At 45.3% G+C, this 21,054-nt stretch overlaps 5 protein-coding genes across 5 annotated transcripts; 3 read left to right on the top strand and 2 right to left on the bottom strand.

The window, feature by feature from the left end:
* The first annotated feature begins 4,893 nt into the window (after positions 1-4,893).
* LOC140251609 (histone H1.03) lies at positions 4,894-5,639 on the top strand. Its single transcript, XM_072335590.1, has one exon. The coding sequence runs from the start codon at positions 4,900-4,902 to the stop codon at positions 5,572-5,574; it is 675 nt and encodes a 224-aa protein (XP_072191691.1). The 5' UTR covers positions 4,894-4,899; the 3' UTR covers positions 5,575-5,639.
* A 6,616-nt stretch (positions 5,640-12,255) lies between these two features.
* LOC140251622 (histone H4) lies at positions 12,256-13,107 on the top strand. Its single transcript, XM_072335615.1, has one exon. It carries the CDS (start codon positions 12,260-12,262, stop codon positions 12,569-12,571), a length of 312 nt encoding a protein of 103 aa, XP_072191716.1. The 5' UTR covers positions 12,256-12,259; the 3' UTR covers positions 12,572-13,107.
* Positions 13,108-14,054: 947 nt separating this feature from the next.
* Positions 14,055-14,548, top strand: LOC140251616 (histone H3). The gene has a single exon (XM_072335603.1). It carries the CDS (start codon positions 14,075-14,077, stop codon positions 14,483-14,485), a length of 411 nt encoding a protein of 136 aa, XP_072191704.1. The 5' UTR covers positions 14,055-14,074; the 3' UTR covers positions 14,486-14,548.
* A 3,165-nt stretch (positions 14,549-17,713) lies between these two features.
* Positions 17,714-18,252, bottom strand: LOC140259163 (histone H3). Its single transcript, XM_072350224.1, has one exon. It carries the CDS (start codon positions 18,228-18,230, stop codon positions 17,820-17,822), a length of 411 nt encoding a protein of 136 aa, XP_072206325.1. The 5' UTR covers positions 18,231-18,252; the 3' UTR covers positions 17,714-17,819.
* Positions 18,253-19,347: 1,095 nt separating this feature from the next.
* On the bottom strand, positions 19,348-19,793 carry LOC140261498 (histone H4). The gene has a single exon (XM_072354993.1). It carries the CDS (start codon positions 19,780-19,782, stop codon positions 19,471-19,473), a length of 312 nt encoding a protein of 103 aa, XP_072211094.1. The 5' UTR covers positions 19,783-19,793; the 3' UTR covers positions 19,348-19,470.
* Positions 19,794-21,054: the final 1,261 nt, after the last annotated feature.

Here is a 21,054-nt window from a genome sequence, read left to right as displayed (position 1 = left end):
TTAACTTGTGGATTTCAAGCTCCAATGTCAGGATGGAAGTTCTCCTGACTGCTTTGCCTTATTCCATTGCTCAGGTTTCATAGTTGTCGCAAGTAGGTTTTAAGTAAACAACTTTCTGTTAAACAAATGATCGTTTAATGGTCATCAATAAGACTGCTGAAGAACATGAGAAGCTTCAAGGACTGAAGGAGGAATTTCTGTATTTACATTTTAGAAAAAGATCTAATTGACATTTTATACTAGTATAATAGAAAAGTTTTTTATCACTTTATTGATTACAGCTACTTAGTTAATTTATTAAGTGTTAAAACTAAAGCAATGAGTTTTGAACCAGGACATGCCTTCATTGTATAGTGCATAAACGTATTAACAATGTGGGCTGAAGTAGGCAGTAAAAGTTTGGCCAGTTATACCATAATAGATATTGGGTTTATTGGTATCAGTTGTGTTGGGGAACTCCATATAATATTTCTGCCATTTCTAGGGAAAAAAAGAGGTATTTCAAAGCACATTAGGAGTTTCCTAAGCATCCTGGGCTTCCTTCACTACTACACCTAAACTTGTCTGCTTGCATCATATTTGCAGTTTCCAAGGGGCAGTGCCATAACCCTGCAGTTCCGGACAGAGCTCTATTCTGATATTTAGAAAATGCTCTTTCTCACCCCAAAACTGTGAACTGAAAAACAGTTATTCCTAGCTTACACGTATTCCTAAATATGCATATGTTGTTCCTTCTTTCCATTTCCACTCCTGTGTGACAGAGACAGCTTCAGCTGAAGCCAGTAGATCTTGATCAGAAACTGTTCTTGCTCCTGAAAGGAAAGTAACAATATAATCATAAAGTATTTCAGAATTTCCATTGACACCTCTTTATTCTGCATAGGAAGGGAAGAAAAATTGAATGATCATAGTCAAACACAGCATCTGCCAGTTGAAATAGGGGAAGATCAAAGCCTGAGGAAGCTTTCCAAATGTAACTATCCTAAATTCCTATGTTAACACACATTCCTTGCTTTGTATTACGTTCTACAATGGCTGAAATTTTAAATTGCAACCTACAGTGGCTGAGAAATTAAAATACACTTAGAATACTTGGACAATTATAGCATACTAAACCTGAATGTTACAATGCAAAATGTAGTTGAGTAAAGAGGCAGAGAAAAATGATCCAAGAGTTTCTACAACACTCAGCAAGTGCCTTTATTTCTTTTCTTTTTTGCCCTTTAATTTGACCTAGTTTGTAGAAGAGCTCAGAATGATTTCCCCAGTGAGAACCAGTAGCCTGATATACCCAGTCATTTTCTCTTATCATGAGCTCCTAACACAGTGGATGGGGGTAATCTCATGTGCAGAAAAAAATATATATATATATTATCATTATAGGAAACACTGATGGTTTTAAGACCTCCTGCTCAAAACTGTAAATACATTCCAGTTTCTAAGTAAGTGCAGAAGTTGTCATGATAATAAAGAAAGAGGGAAGAAGCATATATATATAAATGCTAATGCGCTGTAGAACTATAAAACTTTGGTTCCCTTGCCCCTGGGAGGACTTGAGATCTGCAGGTGCTGCTCCCAAAATAATGCCTCCTATTATGCTGGCCCATGATATCAGATGGAGAGATGGTGGTATGGCAGTCTAGGTTGAACCTCCCTACCATTATTCCATTATGATTTGTTGCCATGTGACAGATGGCAGCAGAGGGGCAGTCTGACAAGATGGCAGCAACAGTAGATCACCTCCACTGGTACAGATTTTTATGGGCATGGCATACAGGACCCACCTGTTCAACACTGGTGGAAATGTAGAGATGATGGTGGTAATTATGTTGAAAAATAGGTCAATTTCTCAGATAAAATATGCTAGCTGTTTTGGTTTAACCTGGCAGGAAGCTCAAAACTACACAGCCTTTCACTCACTCCCCTCAGTCCCTGTCCAGTGGGATGTGAGAGTGAAGAGTGAAAAGGACCCCATAATAAATGAAAAGGGAATAATTTGCTACTGAAAGGGAAAGGGGGCCTCACAGAAACCAAGGCAAAGGGTAGTTACAGATAGTTTATGTTAAGGGGGGCAGAGAGAGGGGGAATTGCGGACACTAAGTCTGGAAAAACAAGGGGAAGAAGGCCATAAAGATAGGAGTTTGGGAGCAGCCCAAAGACAGCTGGCAGAAAGGTGATTAGATATTCACAGGGCAAGATGACATCGATGTGTGGGGGTGCCCCACCTGCAAGGCCAAAAGTTGACACCAGAAGAAAACAGGAGTTCTCACAGCAGGAGAGGGGTCTTCATCCCAAAACAATGACGGAGAGAAGTGGGGGGGACCATCTTTGCCAGTGGGGTTGCGGGGAATATAATGAATATGTAACTAAACTCGGGGAGGGGGGGGGGGGGTGCACAACTATTGATTATGTACTAGTTCGGCCTATATCTGTAACGTGCTTTTTCCCTATGCCGTGCAGGTTTGGAGTGTTAACCCCTTGCGCCAGGACTGTGTGTACATCTCTTTATTAAATCATACCTACTTTATACCCTAACAGGCTACAGAGTCTGATTCCACACATCAAGAGAAATAGTAAAAAATAGGACTAATGGGCTGAGATGAAAGTTATTTACTGAGAAGCAAGAACTGGAAATAAAAATGGAATTACAAATGCAGTCACTTACCACCTGCTGAATGATGCACAAGAGCAGTACTGCCTGCTGACCTGTCACCCATCAGCAATAGAAGCTCTCAGCTGCTGATGGATAGACTAGACTGCATTAGAATCCCAAGCAGCAGATCCTCCTCCCTCCAACTTTTCACTGCTTTACAGTGTTCTGCATGGTGTCCCTAATTCAGGCCAGCTGTCCCAGTGCCACCCGCTCCCTGCTGCCCCATAATAAAGGCAGCAGCTCTTCCCAAATGTGTGGCCTGTGATTACATGATGTTCCATCACTCAGCAATATCTAAAACACGCCTGTGCTATTTGCACTCTTTCAGTTGAAACCACAACAGTATAAAATAGTGCTATTGTGCTCTGTGTGTCTGTTGTAGTTTCTATGGCAGTAAATAGGAGGCAAAACTTTCTGAGCAAACTACATATATTTGTTACTACAATAGTCTCCACTACCAGTTTACATCTAACCTTTTCCTCACTGTCAGCACTTCTGAGTCAGTCTTCAGACCCATCACTAAGGGCCTCAACTCTCCGCGTTTTAAGGAATAACCATCAGATGAAATCAGAATAAAAACTGCTTTCCAAGTTTTGTTTTCATACAACAGGCAATCCTACAACCTTATATTAACATTTCCATCATGCTTGTTATAGCAGCCGAAGCACACAATTACCTACATCTTGCATGCCAAACTGCTCTACCTGTGGTACCTCACCCAGACATGTATTTTTTTCCTCATTTAATCTCTAGTGAATAAAAATTAAGAATGTGAAATTACTGAAATAGTTCGCATCTGTTATTTGATGTAGAGGTTTGGCTTCTTGGCTTGTGAGTGACTGTAAGAAAAAGTCATTTAAAAATATTCACAAAGGTCATTCAATATTCCCATCTCTCATTTGCCAGGAGATGCTGTTGAGATGCAGTTCTTGTAATTTCTCAGAGATGCACATTTTCAACTTAAGACAACAGCGCATCTGTTTATCCAGGCTGCTGTAACACTGTGCTGTGACCTCAATTGTTTTACTGTTTCTCGAATCCCTGAATGTATCTGCTCCACCGGTTTGAGCAGCTAGTGATGGCCTTGTATCCAGTGTGTGCAACAATATTATCACAGACAGGCCACACTGAATAAGAAAGCTGCATGCCTCCCGTTGAAAGGGAGGGGAGAATTTGAAGATGGAAACTGAGAATGTGTCAATTTTTATTTGGATTTACCTGGGGAAGGGAACCTCTAGACTTGGTGTGAGTTCTGTTCTTTCTTCTAAAAAGATTGAAATAGCAAATGCTGTTACCAAAGCACTACACTTAAACATCAACATTTGCGCATTAGAACAGAGAAATCTATTTGGATAATAAATTATTCCAATCGTACCCTCTAAGGAAAGGACTTTGAGCTGTAAGTCTCCACTCAGTTCAAATTTTCATTACACCCAGATTCTGTTGCACAATGAATTTTAATAAACTACGATACAAAGACGTCTAGGTTTAAAGATCAAAAGACGGTGTACTACAATGGTAGCTATCCTGTGTCACGACAAAGCAACCCTTTCAGGATGCATTGGCACATCAACCCTCAGGGAGAGGCTCGTTGGTGCTTTGCTCCCTTGAAATACCAGAACAGACTTAAAGAGACATCGGCTTTCATTGCTCTGCTGGAGCACCAACCTCCGCCTGCCGGCACCGGGAGAGCTGCGGCCAGCCGAGCGGGTGCCGAGTGGGACGCTGTTTACGAGACGGGGAGCGGGAGCTGAGCTCGCGCTGCGGGGCCGGGTTGTGTTACTTCCTCAGCTTTCATACTGGTTTACGGTGAGATCAGACACTGAAGCCGCTGAGGTATTTGCCCTAATCTGGAGAGGAGCTTCTGAAGTACATGGTTTCATGCCGGCTGTGTAGATTTAGCCAAAGGGATACTTTTAATTAAGAAGATAAATAAAATGTTTCCCTCAGCCAGGGTCAGCACAACTCCACTCAGCAGAGTTTCTCGGATCTCTTTTCCTTTATTTCTCCTCATTCTAACGGGTAACTCTTCCAGCTTGCAGCATCCACGTCCCCTCACATCCCAGTAAGGAACTGGGTGCGGGGGAGGTCAATTTCTGTAGGAAAAGGAGCTTTTTGGACCGACAAGAAACACAACCGGAGCGGCGGCGGTCGGCGGGGCGAACCAATCAGAGCGCGCGGCGCTGCTATAAAGGGGGCGGCGGCGGCGACCGCGCCATTGTTCGCGGAGCTCCGCAGGAGGCACCATGGCCGAGACCGCTCCCGTTGCTGCGCCCGATGTGGCCGCCGCTCCGGCTCCAACCAAGGCGGCGCCCGCCAAGAAGCCGAAGAAGGCGGCGGGCGGCGCCAAAGCCCGCAAGCCCGCGGGGCCCAGCGTCACCGAGCTGATCACCAAAGCCGTGTCCGCCTCCAAGGAGCGCAAGGGGCTCTCCCTCGCCGCGCTCAAGAAGGCGCTGGCCGCCGGCGGCTACGATGTGGAGAAAAGTAACAGCCGCATCAAGCTGGGGCTCAAGAGCCTGGTCAACAAGGGCACCCTGGTGCAGACCAAGGGCACCGGCGCCTCGGGCTCTTTTCGGCTCAGCAAGAAGCCTGGTGAAGTGAAGGAGAAGGCTCCCAGGAAGCGAGCAGCTGCTGCCAAGCCCAAGAAACCGGCGGCCAAGAAGCCTGCGGCTGCTGCAAAGAAACCTAAGAAAGTAGTGGCAGCGAAGAAGAGCCCCAAGAAAGCTAAGAAGCCGGCGGCTGCTGCCACCAAGAAAGCAGCGAAGAGCCCCAAGAAGGCGACCAAGGCTGCCAAGCCCAAAAAGGCGGTGGCTGTCAAGAGCCCGGCCAAGTCGAAGGCAGTGAAGCCCAAAGCTGCCAAGCCCAAGGCGGCCAAACCCAAGGCAGCCAAGACAAAGAAGGCGGCTCCTAAGAAAAAGTAAATAACCTGAAAAAATATCCCTTCCTTCTGCTTTGCAGATAAACCCAACGGCTCTTTTAAGAGCCACCCAAAGTTTCCCAAAAAGAGCTGAAACGCTGTTTCTTACGGTTTTGTAGATGGAGGTTTGCTTTTTTAGCGCCGCGTTAGACCGCGGTGCGGATCGCCCTCCCTCTGCTCTCCCCAGGTCCCTGGCAGCCACCCCCGCGGCAGCTCATTGCACTTCGTCCGAGCCGGTGCGCTGCGAGGAGCCTCACGGCGGCCGTACGGAACTGGAGCGAGCCTGCAGGGTTCGTGAGGGTCCGTGCAGCTCTTGACGGTTCGGCGCTGCGCCGCGGTGGGCGCGCTCTTTGCTTTCCCCATTACTGCGGATTTCGAAAAGCCCGCGCTGCGTGAACATTGGCTGCGGCAGACGGGCTGATGGGCTGCGCGGGGTTTCCGAGTTGCACAGGCGCTCCGTCTCTCTTTTGTCGGGCGGAAATTCAAGTTTTTCGCTCGGCGGAAGGGATGTATGAACTTAATGGGTACGTGCTTGCCTCCTCTGTGTGGGTTTATTTCACTCCCTGTGCAGTTCTGACCCCGAGAGTCTCGTCTCTCCATCTGGAAATCGTAGGGTGAGGATTCGAGCACGGGAGCTGCTCCCGAAGCTCTCCGCACTGCTTCGGTGCCTGAAGCTTTTCCCTTAGAGCCGCAGGGCTCGGTTCTTGCCTGGCCGCCAGCGGCGGATCCGAGCTCAGGAGGAACTAGTGGGGCTCGGAGCACCCCTGCCTGCCTCCTGCCTCACCCCTACGCGGACGACTCGACCGCATCCTCCGCCTTTAGAGAGTTCCCTGCGCTCAGCTTTGCGCGGGGGCTTGAGCGAAGGGAAATAAAGGAACTGGATGTCTGCTTTGCTTCTATACGTAGGGCCGGAATCACTGTTTCCCCAGCGGTAACGTGAGGAAGCAAGTTCGCAGGTCTGCTCAGCTCTCAGTAAAAAGGCTTGATCTTAGCTCGTCAGCCCACATATCCGAAGTGATTAAACAACAGTAGGGGTGGGGGGGGGAATGGGAGGGGCTGCAGTTTGGAGGAGAAATTGTTAGACAGGAGTTTGCAGATATCCGTGGGGTTAGTCTTGTTTTGTTTTGTAAAGTATGAATGTCTGAAATCCCTGTGGGATGAATTCAAAACAGAGTCTTTGCTGCTGAGATAACTTACTCATACGTTGCTGTTAAATTTCTGCATGTCCTCCTAGCGCACAGTTTTGGTCCTTGTTGGGAACTAAGACCTCTTCCTCTATGTAACACGCAAAACCACACGTACATCTCTTTGTTTTATTTTATTTTTCCCCTGAAATTCCTAGTCTGGCTCACAGTTCACTGACAGCTCCAAGTCCTGAGCTGAGATCCAGAGGTTGGGGTGGAGCTGTGCCTGACAGTCTCACACCTACCATAAGTTAAAGTTGCTTGCTATCACACCCACTGATTTTTAAAGGGTTTTACCCACCTACTTGCACTGACCCAATGAGACTGGCTCAGTTGCGGTTTTCCATCTCTCTACACATGGTCAAAAAGAAGTGGATTTTGGCTGAGTACGTTCAAACAACAGGTCCAGTGCTGTGGCAAATGTAATATAAACGGTCAGTTTAGTACTTTTGGTCAGAGCCTGAAAAAGCAAAAAACTGGTTGCAGCAGGATCGGAAAAAAACAGCATTATATGCCCTGCTAATTGAATTGGGGATTGTCCTGGAGTAAATATTTTGGCCTGGGAGATGAGTTGGGCTAAATGGCAGTGGTTCTGTGTTGGTGTGCTGTCATTTACCACCCCTATTCGCCCGCAGGAGGGATTAGGGAATTTCCTCAGAAAAACTGAGAAGTTGGAGGAAATGTGTCAAATGATGATTACTGATTTTTTAAGAAAATCCAGTTCAAACACTTATCTAATTCAGATATCTTTGCATTAGATAAGTTTTAGAAGATTAGGGAGTGACTGAACACCACTGGTGATGGAGCACTGGCCTGCGTTCAGTAGTATCAGTTTAAGATACCTTCAGAAGAAAGGAAAATGCAGCTGTGGATTCAGCTAAATGGACTTCACAGTTCTTGGGTGGAGGCAACTGCCAAATAATCTTGAGTTCCACACCATGATAAAGGAACTGTGTAGCAATGTAGGAATACTGATCGCATCAGCTATATGGGAACCAGTGGATGAAGTACAAGGACAATAACATTAGGTAGATCTATAATAATCTGTTAAACTGTGTATAAAAGGGAGAAAATACAGCAGAGTAGGTCATGTTATCTTTGCTGATTTATTCAAGAAAGCTCAGAGTTGTGTCAGCACCACAGTTGACAACCATGAGTTGACAACCAACTCATACATCATGATCACTTTTATAGCATTACCCTTCTAATAGAAAGGACTTAATGTCTACAAAAGTTTCTGTAGAGTTCTTCAAGTTCTTAGAATCCATCATTCATAAAGTCCAAACAAATTACTTCATCAGTACAATCTTCATTCTTAGTCTCCATTTCTCAGTCTAGTTTCAGGAGTTTGCTTTCAAGTGGTCAAACCCTGCACTCTGCTTCTTGATGGTTCCCTTCTCTAGAAAAAACAGAAAGTTCCATTTAAAGACTTCACAATAAGTAATTCCTTAACTAAAGGTCAGCTGTCTCTATGTCTACTTATGCAAGCACACCTGGAAAAGTTAATTCTTCAGCCTCTGTCTAGCTGTCTTTCTACTGATTCTCTTGAGTGGATTTGAAACCAATTGTGGAAGGGGTTATTCAGGGAGTGGAGCTAAGAACTTTTGCTTCATATTCTGCAGCAGTATATTCTATAATCTACTATATTCTGCAACAATATAAATTATGAAATCATATGACTTATTTCAAAGAAGAAAATACTTGTTTTGTTACATTGTGTAAAGCTGAGCTGGACAGAATAGTGTAATTACTGCCTGAAAATTCTTGTGTGTGGGTTTTTTGTTTGTTGTTTTGTTTTGTTTTGTTTTACCTAACTGGAAACAGGGAGTGCAACAGCAAATAGCAAGAGCTACCTGAGGAAAAAGAGCATGCATGCAACAATGTGATGGATTTGTGGCAATCACACCACTGCAATTTCAGCCAGTATCATGGAACATTTTTTTTTCTCTCTTCTTCCCTTAGCCTGTGCACTGCTGCTGTGGGGCTGTCAGCCTATCTTACCTATGGGAACAGGTGTTGCACAACTCCCTCTTCTACAAAAATAGGTCAACTTAAACCTTTAAGTCATTGCCACAGAACTGGATTGCCTTGTGAATCTTGGGGTCCCAAGTCAACTTCAGCAGTCCACATTGGCTACCTAGCAGTTTCCTATTCTGAACATAAGGCAAGCAGATATCCTAATAAAAAATTAGGGGATACAATTTTCCTGTCATTTCAACTATCCAACTGTAAATTGTCTAGCAAAGATTTGATTCTGTTGTTTATGATTGCAGCAGAGATGGGACACATCTCACTGCGTTGTGTGATACCTTTATTGGACATCCGGGCTTTTGTTTCTTTTCTTATTGCATATTAAGATGCTTTGTGGTGGTGGGGAAATCAGGAAGAGATGAGCTCAGCTCTGTATGTGCCAAAATGAGCCATGTGCTAAGATCATAGAATCCTTAAAGTTGGAAATAATCTTTAAAGGTCATCTGGTCCAAATCCCCTGCAATGAACAGGGATGCCTACAACACTATCAGAGTGCTCAGATCCTGGTCCAACCTGACCTTGAGGAGTGAAGTATTCAGGGCAGACTGAAAGGAAAGAAAAATCGGAACAACAGAAGGGATAACTGATTTTTGTTGTTTTGTGTTCTTGGAATGCTTATGACCTGCTTAGTTTCTAGTCCTTGGAAAACTTTGCTTCAGAGCATGTATCATTGCCCATGATGTCATTCTTTCTGTCTTTTAGTTGTGTCCTTTTCTGAGAACCAACAAGCAGAAAGTTCCCCAGGTGGTAACTATCCAGGGGTTCCGGAATAGGATTGCAGCACCCCTGTATGTTGGAATAGGATTCCAGCAAGACTTGATTCTAGGTCAGGACATCTCAGCTGCCATAGAATATCTATTATATTTTTTGCAGATGTATAGGCTGTATTTTGGGCCACAACCTTTTCCATATTTCTAAATTGCTTGGATTAACAATGTCTGTTCTGAGATGAATGAAAGATAGCACAGTATAATGCCCACAGTATAGCACAGCTATAATGCCCACACTGCATGGACGCTTCCTCATGCTGCAGACTCCAAGCAACATGAATGTCTAAGATTTTGCATAGAACCAAACCTTCCAAAAACTCAGTCTTTTCACTGTGATATTTATTATGTCACAGTTGCCAGGATCAGAGATAAATATGAAAGGCCACATAAGAAAGTACCTGCACATCTTGAGAGCAGATGACAGGAAAGGGCATTTCCCTGCTGTGACAAGCTGACAAATCATGTTCTCTTCATAAATCTGTTTTCTTCTATTAAAACCTCTAACTTTTTAGTTTTCTTTGCATTTTCAAAAGGTGGGACTTCCATCTGCCCCAGCCTCATTTGTGTCCTCCAAGTGTTTACTAGCAGTAGCTGAGGATCAGTGTGCAGCAGTCCAGGAATGGATCCCTGGCTTGTCACTATGTACCAGACTGAAAACGCAGCAGGACTACAAGAATCAATATTGATGTTGAAAGCTAATCCTGATGTCTTTTAATCCGGTGGGAATCAACTGTTGTTTCTGCATTTAGAACAAGATAAGAATATTTCATTTCAAGGTCTCAGTATCTAAGTGAAGCAATTTGTAGTTATTAAAAATTAGGTAAAAGTCATAAGTACAAAGACTGCAGATCCTGTCTGTCCAGTCATCTGAAATAAAACTACTGATTTTTGGTGCTGGACAAAAAAGACCTGAGTAATAAAGGATCGAAAGAGGAGAAGTTAAAAGAATTAACAATATACCGGTATAAACTAACACAGTGTATGTTTAGATATATATATATATGTAATAATTTGTTGTACACATTGTAAAATTATACAAGTTGTGATATACCTAAGGATGTGCCTGAAGAGATCAGGAAGGAATGGAATCCCTATCAGTGTGCCGGCCATTGCAATCGCGAATAAAAACTGCTTTTATCAGAGATACCGTCCTGACCAAAACTTACTGAGGATATTTCCAACAATCCTTTAACTCAGGTGATCACCACATTCTGCCTGATGTGGCAGAAGGTTTGTTTTAGGCCTTAAACACTGTGTGGCAAACCCCAACAAGCTGATGCAAATTCTGCGGAGTGAGAGAAACCGGGGGCATTGGAGGAGGGAGGGAAGTGTGAAGCTGAAGGACAAAAAAAGTGTATATTGATAATAGGTTAATGTTACACTGTATCTTTATTGAAAGAGAGGGAGAGGGAGAGAGGGGAAGGAGGGGGAGGGGGGCGGAAGAGAAGGAAAGGGAGGAGGGGGAGGGGGAGGGGGAGGGGGAAGAGGAAAGGGAGGGGGAGGGGGGGGAGGCGGGGAGAGGAGGGGGAGGGGGAGGAAGAAGAGGGGGAGGAGGGGGGGGGGAGAGAGGAAGGGGGAGAAAGGGGAGGAAAGGGGTGGGAAAGAGGGGTCAGTCGGGGGAGGGGGGGGGGGGGGGGGGGAAGACGGAGAGCATAAAGCCACTCGGCTAGAGAGGGAGAGGAGTAAAGTAATATCCATGAGAGGGCAGCAAACGCTCATGACAACGTTTTTCAGCTTTTCTAATCGTTTTCAGTTCATAAGCAAGATACTCATTGTCTGCTGAACAATTTCGTGTTTGTAACAGAACGTTTTCCAACACAGAAGAAATCAAAATAAGAGGTCTACACCTTCCATTAAGGGATAAAAACACCTATCGCCTTATTCTTCTTCAAGGAATTTACTTTTTCCATCTCTAAAGAAATAGACCCATGGATGTTTACAGTACCATAGAAATGGGAAACACTGTATGTTCATTCAAATCATTTTTTACCTATTAAAAAAACAGATAAAAGACAGCAAATAAAACTTAAACTCTCTCAATTAATGTACCTTTTGTGTCACACTATCCTTGAAAATAAGTTCAGAAAATGAAGGGAACTGAGATTGTAAAGAAATTCAAGGAAGAGGAAATCAACTACTAGGAATGCTATGGGATGGATTTTGCTTAAAGAAGCTCCTGTAAAAACAAACAAACAAGCAATCAACAACAAATAAAAACCTCAGAGGAACAGCTATTTACATTACAACCATATGTAAGAATCAGTGCTACTGGATAATTAAAGATACAATTGAAACAGTAGTATAAAATACAGAGCCATGTTTCATAATAATACATAGAGATATTTGAAGAAATGAAAGAAAATTTCCAAAGATACAATAATCAGGAAACCGTTACAAGATCAAAGTTTTAGTTCTAATTGAACGAAATTTTTAAAACAAAACTAATAATAATAACAATAAAAATAAAGCCAGAACGTCAACTTAAAAGTAACAGAAAAGGTTATGCTCCAAAAAAGAAAACTCACAAAAAAACAGAATTTTTTGCAAGCGGGGAGTGGATGAGCCAACATAAGGCGGCTTAGGTGGGAAGTGCACCTAGCCCCGCCCCTTTCTCTGCAGTCCCCAATTAGGTCGGCTCACGCGCTACAAATATCCCCGCTCCCCGCCAGACTCCGTGCATTTGTTCTCGGCTATCACAGCAGTCATGTCTGGCAGAGGCAAAGGCGGGAAGGGGCTCGGCAAAGGGGGTGCCAAGCGCCACCGTAAGGTGCTGCGCGACAACATCCAAGGCATCACCAAGCCGGCCATCCGCCGCCTGGCTCGGCGCGGCGGCGTCAAGCGCATCTCGGGGCTGATCTACGAGGAGACGCGCGGCGTACTCAAGGTCTTTCTGGAGAACGTCATCCGCGACGCCGTCACCTACACCGAGCACGCCAAGAGGAAGACGGTCACGGCCATGGACGTGGTTTACGCGCTCAAGCGCCAGGGACGCACCCTCTACGGCTTCGGCGGCTAAAGTTACCTGATGTCAGACTTGGCTTTTTAAACTACCCAAAGGCTCTTTTCAGAGCCACCCACTTAGACTAGAAAAGAGCTGTGACACTCGTTTTGTTGAAAGGCCACCTCTTGAAGCTGTTGTTACTTAGTAATTAGAATCGTGTTACTATTCTGCAAGTGTTTATAATACTTGCCACGTAATGCTTGGCACTCTACTATTAGCGAAATTAAGCTGCCTAAAAAGGGTTTTTTCACTTTTTGAATTCACCAGTAAGTATTGAGCACCCTTCTAATGAAGTATATTATCAAAACAATTTGATTTCCTTTCTGTTTTTAGAACTTACAGAGTTGCGTGCAATCTGAAATATGAGCGATACTGTAATTGATCTAAAAATCCCTCTGGCTGCAGATCAGCATTTGAGGAGGATCAGCATATTGGAGTTAGAGAAAGGGATGTGTTACGAGGGGGGAAAGAAAAATCAAATAAAAAGGAAGCTGATGCCTGCAAGTGTTTTATTTCTGTTGACAATCCCACGTGAGTTGTTTCTTCACTGTATCCAGGAATCATTGAGTTGTGGGCTTTGTTGTTGTTTGCTGTTTGTTTGTTTTAACTATTTAAATATATTTAATAGAGATTTCTTTAGGGAAGGAAAGCACAAATGAGAACCGCATTCCTAGCAAAGTGTTGTAACAGTGATTCCAGACAAGAAAAGGAGACCTGCCAAAAGGATTCTGTCACAGAATTCTTCCCCACTACACCATCCAGGAAGTGTTTATAAAGTGCTGTAGCTTTACACCTTTCATCATAAAGATCAAAGGGAAATAACAGGAACAATTCTGTGCTTCTCCCACACCCCCCCACACACAGTTTTATGTTAAAAACATGTGCAACCGTTTTATTCTCATGAGGAAAACAAAAATGTCAATAAAAGCTCACAGTCACCCTCTGCCTTTCCTCCAGTTTCAATGCTCATCAGTACAGATGCAGAAGTGCCAGCTCCGTGACTGTCACAGAGTCCTCATGGCTCCAGGATTTTGTTTCTCTGAGCATTCACAAACTCACTTATTAACTCGATGGCTCTGAAAGCTCATCCTGACTTTCTTACTAAAAAGAAACAAACGTGAGAAAAATAGCAGTCAGGATTCATCTCTGCTCCTGTTTGTATCACACCACAGCTACGTACTGTGATAGATGTATCATGTTATACAATCTGTCTCTGATGAGAGGAAGAGGAATTCGGGCAGAGGGGAAACCGGAGAAGTCGGGATGAGACTGCAGAGTCACAAGTGGATCTCACGCCTCAGTCGTGCACCGAGAACTGAGATCTGGTGGAGATAGCGGCAGTATTGCCGCTATATATATATCCAGCTTGCTACGGCGCTGACGGGGATTTTCAAGGGCTCCAATCAGGAGGATGCTTTCAATCGTCCAATCAGAGATGAGGAAGTTCTATAAAAATCCGCGTTGCGCAGCTGCTTTCCGTCTCTCAGTTAACGGTGACCAGAGAGGAGGTTCTCGGCGATGGCGCGTACGAAGCAGACGGCGCGTAAGTCGACAGGCGGGAAGGCGCCCCGCAAGCAGCTGGCCACCAAGGCGGCCCGCAAGAGCGCGCCGGCCACGGGCGGCGTCAAGAAGCCGCACCGCTACCGGCCCGGCACGGTGGCGCTGCGCGAGATCCGCCGCTACCAGAAGTCCACGGAGCTGCTGATCCGCAAGCTGCCCTTCCAGCGCCTGGTGCGCGAGATCGCGCAGGACTTCAAGACCGACCTGCGCTTCCAGAGCTCGGCCGTCATGGCGCTGCAGGAGGCCAGCGAGGCCTACCTGGTGGGGCTCTTCGAGGACACCAACCTGTGCGCCATCCACGCCAAGCGCGTCACCATCATGCCCAAGGACATCCAGCTCGCCCGACGCATCCGCGGGGAGCGCGCCTAAATTCTCAGCCCATCCCCCTCCTCTTCCGGCAGAGGCAGCTCACATAGACCCAAAGGCTCTTTTAAGAGCCACTCCATACACAATAAGAAGAGCTGAAGCACTGTTGTCTGTTTGAGATGTTTGATCTTTGAAGTCTAGTTTTCTTTCTCAGACCAATATTTTATTTGCAGTTTCAGCTCCCGATACAGTTTTTAACCATTCTGCAATGTCTATGCAAACATAGCTTGTATAAATCGTGAGGTAAGTTTTTTAATAGGAAGGATTTTCTTAAAAGTCTTAATGTATACGTTGTATATATTACCAGTAACCAGTATATATAATTTGTGCTTGATCTTTTGCTAGCCCAGATAGTAATCAGAAGACATACAGAGGCAGAGACAGTACTGAGCAATCAGATTCATGCAGTTACAATTCTAGGATTATATATTAGGGTGAGTGTAGCCTTCTCAATTAAGGACATCATTGGTACAAGGACTCTTGAATCTTTATTATCACACAGAGGGACCATTCTAACAACAAGGTTTTATATGTTAAAAATCAGGCTTCACAGGCTCATCACAGGGAGTAAAATGAATTTTTCTATGTATGTAGGAACTAATGTCCTGTCTGTTCCCATGGCTTGAAAGTGCGTGCTCTGAACCTGGATTAGGAGAGTACAGAACACAGATAAAGAATGCTATAAGATGCTAGAGCAGCCACCTCTTGCCAGCAGAAGTTTCTTAGTGATCATTGCATTTTCCCTTAGACCTGCTTGCTGGATCTGTCAGAGGCAGCAATCCAGTGGATGAGAAAAGAAATTGCACTGTGTGCCTTGTGGCCAGCAGCCCTGAGTGAGGACTGATTCATTCCTTCTTATTCCACCCTCTCACGACGCTCCTCATAACAGTTAACATCTGCACTAGAGATAAGACATCTGCATATCTTATTTTGAAATGAAATTGCAATGAAGGTACAGAGCCACGGTGTCACTGAGTGTTGGGTGCAATGGCTGTGATCTCTGTAATAGACAGAGAAGCTACGTTTTGATTTTCTATTTCAAACACAACATGTACACACACACACACACAGTGAATAATTTCCACATCCACTTTTGGGAGTGGATTCAATTGACTGCAGTCTGAGAGCTTCACATGGCACCTGGGCCTGCACCGTGCCAGGCAGCAGTGTCTGTCCCACAACGTGCTCTTCACTCCTGTTGTGACCTCCTTCCCACTATCAGCTCTGTGTGCTGAAACATTTTAACTTTTGCTAACCTCAAAGTGGCATCTGGCTACAAAAGCAATTTCAGCTGCAAATCTGTTCCTAACATGGAACAACAAAACCAAAAATGACGTAGCCTATTGTCCATAGCCTTATGGTCAGATATTTAGCAAATACTTTAAAATTACACTTATGGACACAATCTTTATGTTACTCCAACAGGAGAGGTTTCCATTTCTCAGATTTCCAGCCCCTGTTGTGCAGGTGTTAATCTGTAAAGAGACAAAGTCAGTTTTTCAATTAGATCATCCCATACAGCAACAGTGGAATCACAGAGAGCAGAGCTGTACAGAATACCTAATCCTTGTCATGATGGGACAGAGGGAACTGAGAAAGAGTTAAAGGGATACTGAGTGAAGGAAATGCACACACATGTATCCATGTAGATCATCATAGTATCATGCGAGTTGGAAGGGACCTTAGAGATCATTGAGGTCTTTTCTGTATGTACATTCTACAGCCCCATGTCTGGCTTTCACCACCAAGCATTGCCATTTTCCAGTTTCCTTCCCCTTTGTATCTACAGTTATGCTATGAATGTGTCCTGTCTCTGGCCTCTTTTATATCCCATGTGTTATTTCTGAAACAACGCACCCCATGAATCGTCCTCACATAACTAAGTTCTCAATGGAGACCAACACGGACGATAACATTATGGCAGCACATAGGATAGGCCACACTGCATTATCGAGGACAGTGAATAAGATGCCCTAAGAACCAAAGCCACGGGAATCCAAATGTTTTATTTGTGAATGCACAAATAAAAAAATGAGTTTACCAAGATATTGAGCAGCTGAGTCTGCAGAACTGAGCACAGTACAATGGGAAACTAAAGCAAGTCAAAGGCCAGCTGCAACTTTCTGCCTACAGAAGCCTGATGAACGAACTAAAATCTAGTAAATATAGATTCTATCTTCCTACTTGTATTCCTCTTATATCTCGATCTTCTTTTTGGGATCGAATGCAGAACCCGCCCTGAATTCTCACTACCGCATTCCCTACTGACTTCCCCCCCCCCCCCCCCCCCCCCCCATGAATCCACCGCAGCCAGGCAGCCGATTCCCAGCCCTTTCTCCCCGCTTCAGTCTCGAACAAAAGCCATGGAGCCCTGTGCCAGCCTCCGCTGTTTGCGAAAGAGGAGAGGGGGGTGGGGAACGCAGCACTTCCCAGGAACATCCACTGACTTCTGGCTTTCGGTTTATCTTGATCCCTTCCCGCCCCCCTTTTTTTTTTTCTTTCCACTGCCACCGTTGGAAGGTACTCAGGCAGGGTTTATTCAGATCTCCAAGTAGTAAATCAGGCAGAGAACGCAGATAAACAGCAATTTAGATTACTTAAATATTCCTAGCTGTCCCAAACACCAGCCTCACTTTATTAGTGCTTTTGCTTTATTCGGTATAACAATTAAGCCATCTATGGAAGCATTAAGTTTAGACCATCTCCCAGGACAAGCAATGTCTGAGCACACTTGTAAGGGAAACACTGAAATAAATTACTGTAAACTTGTTTTTTACGCTGTTGTTCTGTTTGCTTGTTATTTAGGCACACAAATAATACCTACCGTGCTCCTTAGAAGTACAAACTCCAGCAGTGGACGTTAAAACTACACGAATGGCCGATTCATGGTGAAATAAAAGAACTATGAGAAACTGCTTTAACCTACCATACAACATGCTCTCACACTGAGACTTTTGCAACACGTTTCCACACCTGAACTAAAGCAGCACTTCAAACTGTTTACACACATACAAAAAAAGGCACCCTCCCATCCCCCCCCCTCCCCCCAGATCTGTATTGTGTCAATAACGCTTGCAGAGAAAGCAGCAACTAAAGAGGCACTTATAAACATTTTTCTACAATTTCCAGCAGCCGTCTATATGGAAGGTGAGAAACAAAATGACGAGTAGTTACAATACATATGTTCCACTTTTTACTATACCTTAAATGAAGTTCAAGATGAAACAAGTATGCAGCTATCCCAGTGAAGACAGCGACACAGCTCTCTTAAGTGGCAACGTGGTGGCTCTTAAAAGAGCCTTTAGGGTGCGGGAACAAAGAAGCAGGGACAGGAGCCTTAGGCGCGCTCCCCGCGGATGCGCCGGGCGAGCTGGATGTCCTTGGGCATGATGGTGACGCGCTTGGCGTGGATGGCGCACAGGTTGGTGTCCTCGAAGAGCCCCACCAGGTAGGCCTCGCTGGCCTCCTGCAGCGCCATGACGGCCGAGCTCTGGAAGCGCAGGTCGGTCTTGAAGTCCTGCGCGATCTCGCGCACCAGGCGCTGGAAGGGCAGCTTGCGGATCAGCAGCTCCGTGGACTTCTGGTAGCGGCGGATCTCGCGCAGCGCCACCGTGCCGGGCCGGTAGCGGTGCGGCTTCTTGACGCCGCCCGTGGCCGGCGCGCTCTTGCGGGCCGCCTTGGTGGCCAGCTGCTTGCGGGGCGCCTTCCCGCCTGTCGACTTACGCGCCGTCTGCTTCGTACGCGCCATCGCTGTGAAACAGCAAAGCAAATCCCGGGCAACACCGGAGAGGAATAGTAGCGCGCAGGGTCCGTGGCTGACTTTATAGTATGTGCCCCCCTCTGATTGGCTGTCTCGGAGAGCCCGTTTTTATTGGACACTTTCAAATTCAAAAAAGGCGCCTAGAAAGAGCGCCACTTTATTGCCGTCTAACGGTGCTCGCCCTTCCCCCCAGCCCACGTTTGGCGCCCTTTTTGTGTTCAGCCGCGTCCGCTCCGGGGCGTCGCCTGCGATACCGGGTTGCAACCTGCACAAAATCGCCGTAAATAGTTAAGAGGAACCCCCTACTTGCTCTTTTTCGAGCCCCTGAGATCCGTACATCCTTTTGTTTCGGCTTGTGTGAACCCGAGTTCTGGCTATAAACGCGACAGCATTTCTCAGCAGGAACTTCCTCTTGACAGATTCGTTTGCATAAAGAGAATTTGGTGTCACGGTACCAACGCAGCACAGCACGGTTACCCAGGTGCCTTCCGGTCGCTGCAATTCAATGAATGGTGCTCCCAGCGTCTGGGAACTGCTTAGAGCACAATGGGCGCCTTGCACGCTTCTTGGTAAGAAAGCGCCTGACCAGAGGCTGTTTCGGGTGAAAAGGAACAGGGAAAGCGGATGCACGGAGCTGCTCTGGCTTAAGCGAAAATGTCTTTAGACACGCACCAGGAATATCGGGCTGTTTTGTACAATTGGGAGAGTTGGGATCGTTTCGGTATTTACAAGTGTGTGTTTAGGGGACCAGCAGCTGAGCGCAGTCCCCTCCTCCACTCGCTTTCCCCCACTGCATTTCCGCACACCGCAATTTGAATAGAATCCGCCCCTACGTGTCTTGTTCACGCCCTCAGCACTTGGAACGGTCCGAGGGGTCTACAGGCGCCTGGGGGACGGAGGGCTCAGGGAGCCTCTCCTACGATTTAACTAAATGTATCAGTGTAGCAAGCGCTAAAGCCGTCAGTTGTCTACTTGGCTGTTGATACGGCTGCGTATGTATTGTTTACTTCTAAGTGTGGATCCCTAACGGAATAGTGAACCGGAGCTCCACCTAAATATTCAGTACTTAAAACTTTAACTTACAAGTGAATTATACATCATAGTTGTTAAGGAGAGATCTTAGTATCACGTTATAACTAGGTCGAAGCGACACAGCTCTTTTCCAGCTTAAGTGGGCGGCTCTGAAAAGAGCCTTTGGGTTATTGAAAGCGAAATGTTATTAAAGAGTTTAACCGCCGAAGCCGTAGAGGGTGCGTCCCTGGCGCTTGAGCGCGTAGACCACGTCCATAGCCGTGACCGTCTTCCTCTTGGCGTGCTCGGTGTAGGTGACGGCGTCGCGGATGACGTTCTCCAGGAAGACCTTGAGCACGCCGCGCGTCTCCTCGTAGATCAGCCCCGAGATGCGCTTGACGCCGCCGCGCCGAGCCAGGCGGCGGATGGCCGGCTTGGTGATGCCCTGGATGTTGTCGCGCAGCACCTTGCGGTGGCGCTTGGCGCCCCCTTTGCCGAGCCCCTTCCCGCCTTTGCCTCTGCCAGACATTACTGCTGTGATAGCCGAGAACAAATACACGGAGACTGGCGGGGAGCGGGGATATTTGTAGCGCGAGAGCCGACCTAATTGGGGACTGCGGTGAGAGCGCGCGCGCGCGAGAAAGAGGGGGAGGGGTTCCCGCCTCTTTTGTTCCCTCCCGTATAGCGGGTGATGGCGCAGCGCCCCCAGATAAAAGATAAGCAGTGTTGTAACGATTACACCCTCTCAAGTGAATACTCCCCATTTAATAAATGGTCGTGGAAACTAGAAAGTGATTTTCCTCCTTTAGCAGTATTTGTATTTTATTATTTTGTACTACCCCACGTTTGTTTGGGTTGCTATAAATTCCTGGTGTTTTCTCACTGTTGTTCATTTCCCACTGTTGTTCATTCATTTTTTCTCTCTTTTTTTCATGTATTTAGAATTTAGTGAACTTTTCTTCAGAAATCTTGTCAGGCTGCCTTTGTACTTGGGAGGAGTTTGCACATTTATGCTGTCAGATTTCCTAAAATGCAGTTTTCATTGTTTGATTTCTACTTCTAAAATAGGGAAAATGATACTCTTTTCCCTTTTTTACACAAGCAACCCCGAGTCTATTAGCTTATATTCACCAGAAATAAAACAGAAGGTTTTTTAGATAGGTACACTGATATTAAATTGTTACCAATTTCAGTTTGACTTATTTGGTTGGTTGGTTTTGTAGGAACCAGGTTATCATCTCTCAAGTTTGATTTTGTGCTGTCCTCTCAATTATTATTTCCACATATTATTTTCAAATTCTACTATAATTAGAACAGAAATAATTTACTGAGCTGCCATGTACTAAACCAGAAGTTCACTCTGTTCAGCAATAAAGGAATTTAATTCTGCCACAAAGCTGAAGGAGGTTTTTGTTCAAATTTTAGTCAAATTTTAATTTTAAAATAGGAGATAATTTCCCCAACTGTACAAAAGTCATTTCTTACACTTCCCTTAAACATTTTATGGTCAGGATCACTTCTATGTCCTTTTCAGCTGCTGTATTTCACTTATTAGAGGTATCCACATCTTTTTTCCCATAATCTTTAACAACTGTGCCTCTGGTTGCACAGACAAGGAGTAACACCTAGCTGTATCTAAGCGATCATATAATTTGTCACAATCTAAATCCCGTTTGATTTGTTATAGTCCTCCTCACACATCCTTTCTCTACCTTGGAGAAGTTACGATGCAACTTCTGTTGTTTGTATACTAAAGAACTGCTTTGCTTGTTTGTTTCTAAGTTAGTTATGATGGTTTTTC

This window comes from Excalfactoria chinensis, chromosome 1 (assembly GCF_039878825.1).
Source record: "Excalfactoria chinensis isolate bCotChi1 chromosome 1, bCotChi1.hap2, whole genome shotgun sequence".
NCBI lineage: Eukaryota > Metazoa > Chordata > Aves > Galliformes > Phasianidae > Excalfactoria > Excalfactoria chinensis.
The sequence above is the reverse complement of the archived record's forward strand: the minus strand, read 5'-3'. Positions and strand labels throughout refer to the sequence as shown.

Coding starts and splice junctions, on each gene's coding strand:
- LOC140251609 (XM_072335590.1), top strand. CDS start 4,900: ATGGCCGAGACCGCTCCCGTTGCTGCGCCCGATGTGGCCGCCGCTCCG.
- LOC140251622 (XM_072335615.1), top strand. CDS start 12,260: ATGTCTGGCAGAGGCAAAGGCGGGAAGGGGCTCGGCAAAGGGGGTGCC.
- LOC140251616 (XM_072335603.1), top strand. CDS start 14,075: ATGGCGCGTACGAAGCAGACGGCGCGTAAGTCGACAGGCGGGAAGGCG.
- LOC140259163 (XM_072350224.1), bottom strand. CDS start 18,230: ATGGCGCGTACGAAGCAGACGGCGCGTAAGTCGACAGGCGGGAAGGCG.
- LOC140261498 (XM_072354993.1), bottom strand. CDS start 19,782: ATGTCTGGCAGAGGCAAAGGCGGGAAGGGGCTCGGCAAAGGGGGCGCC.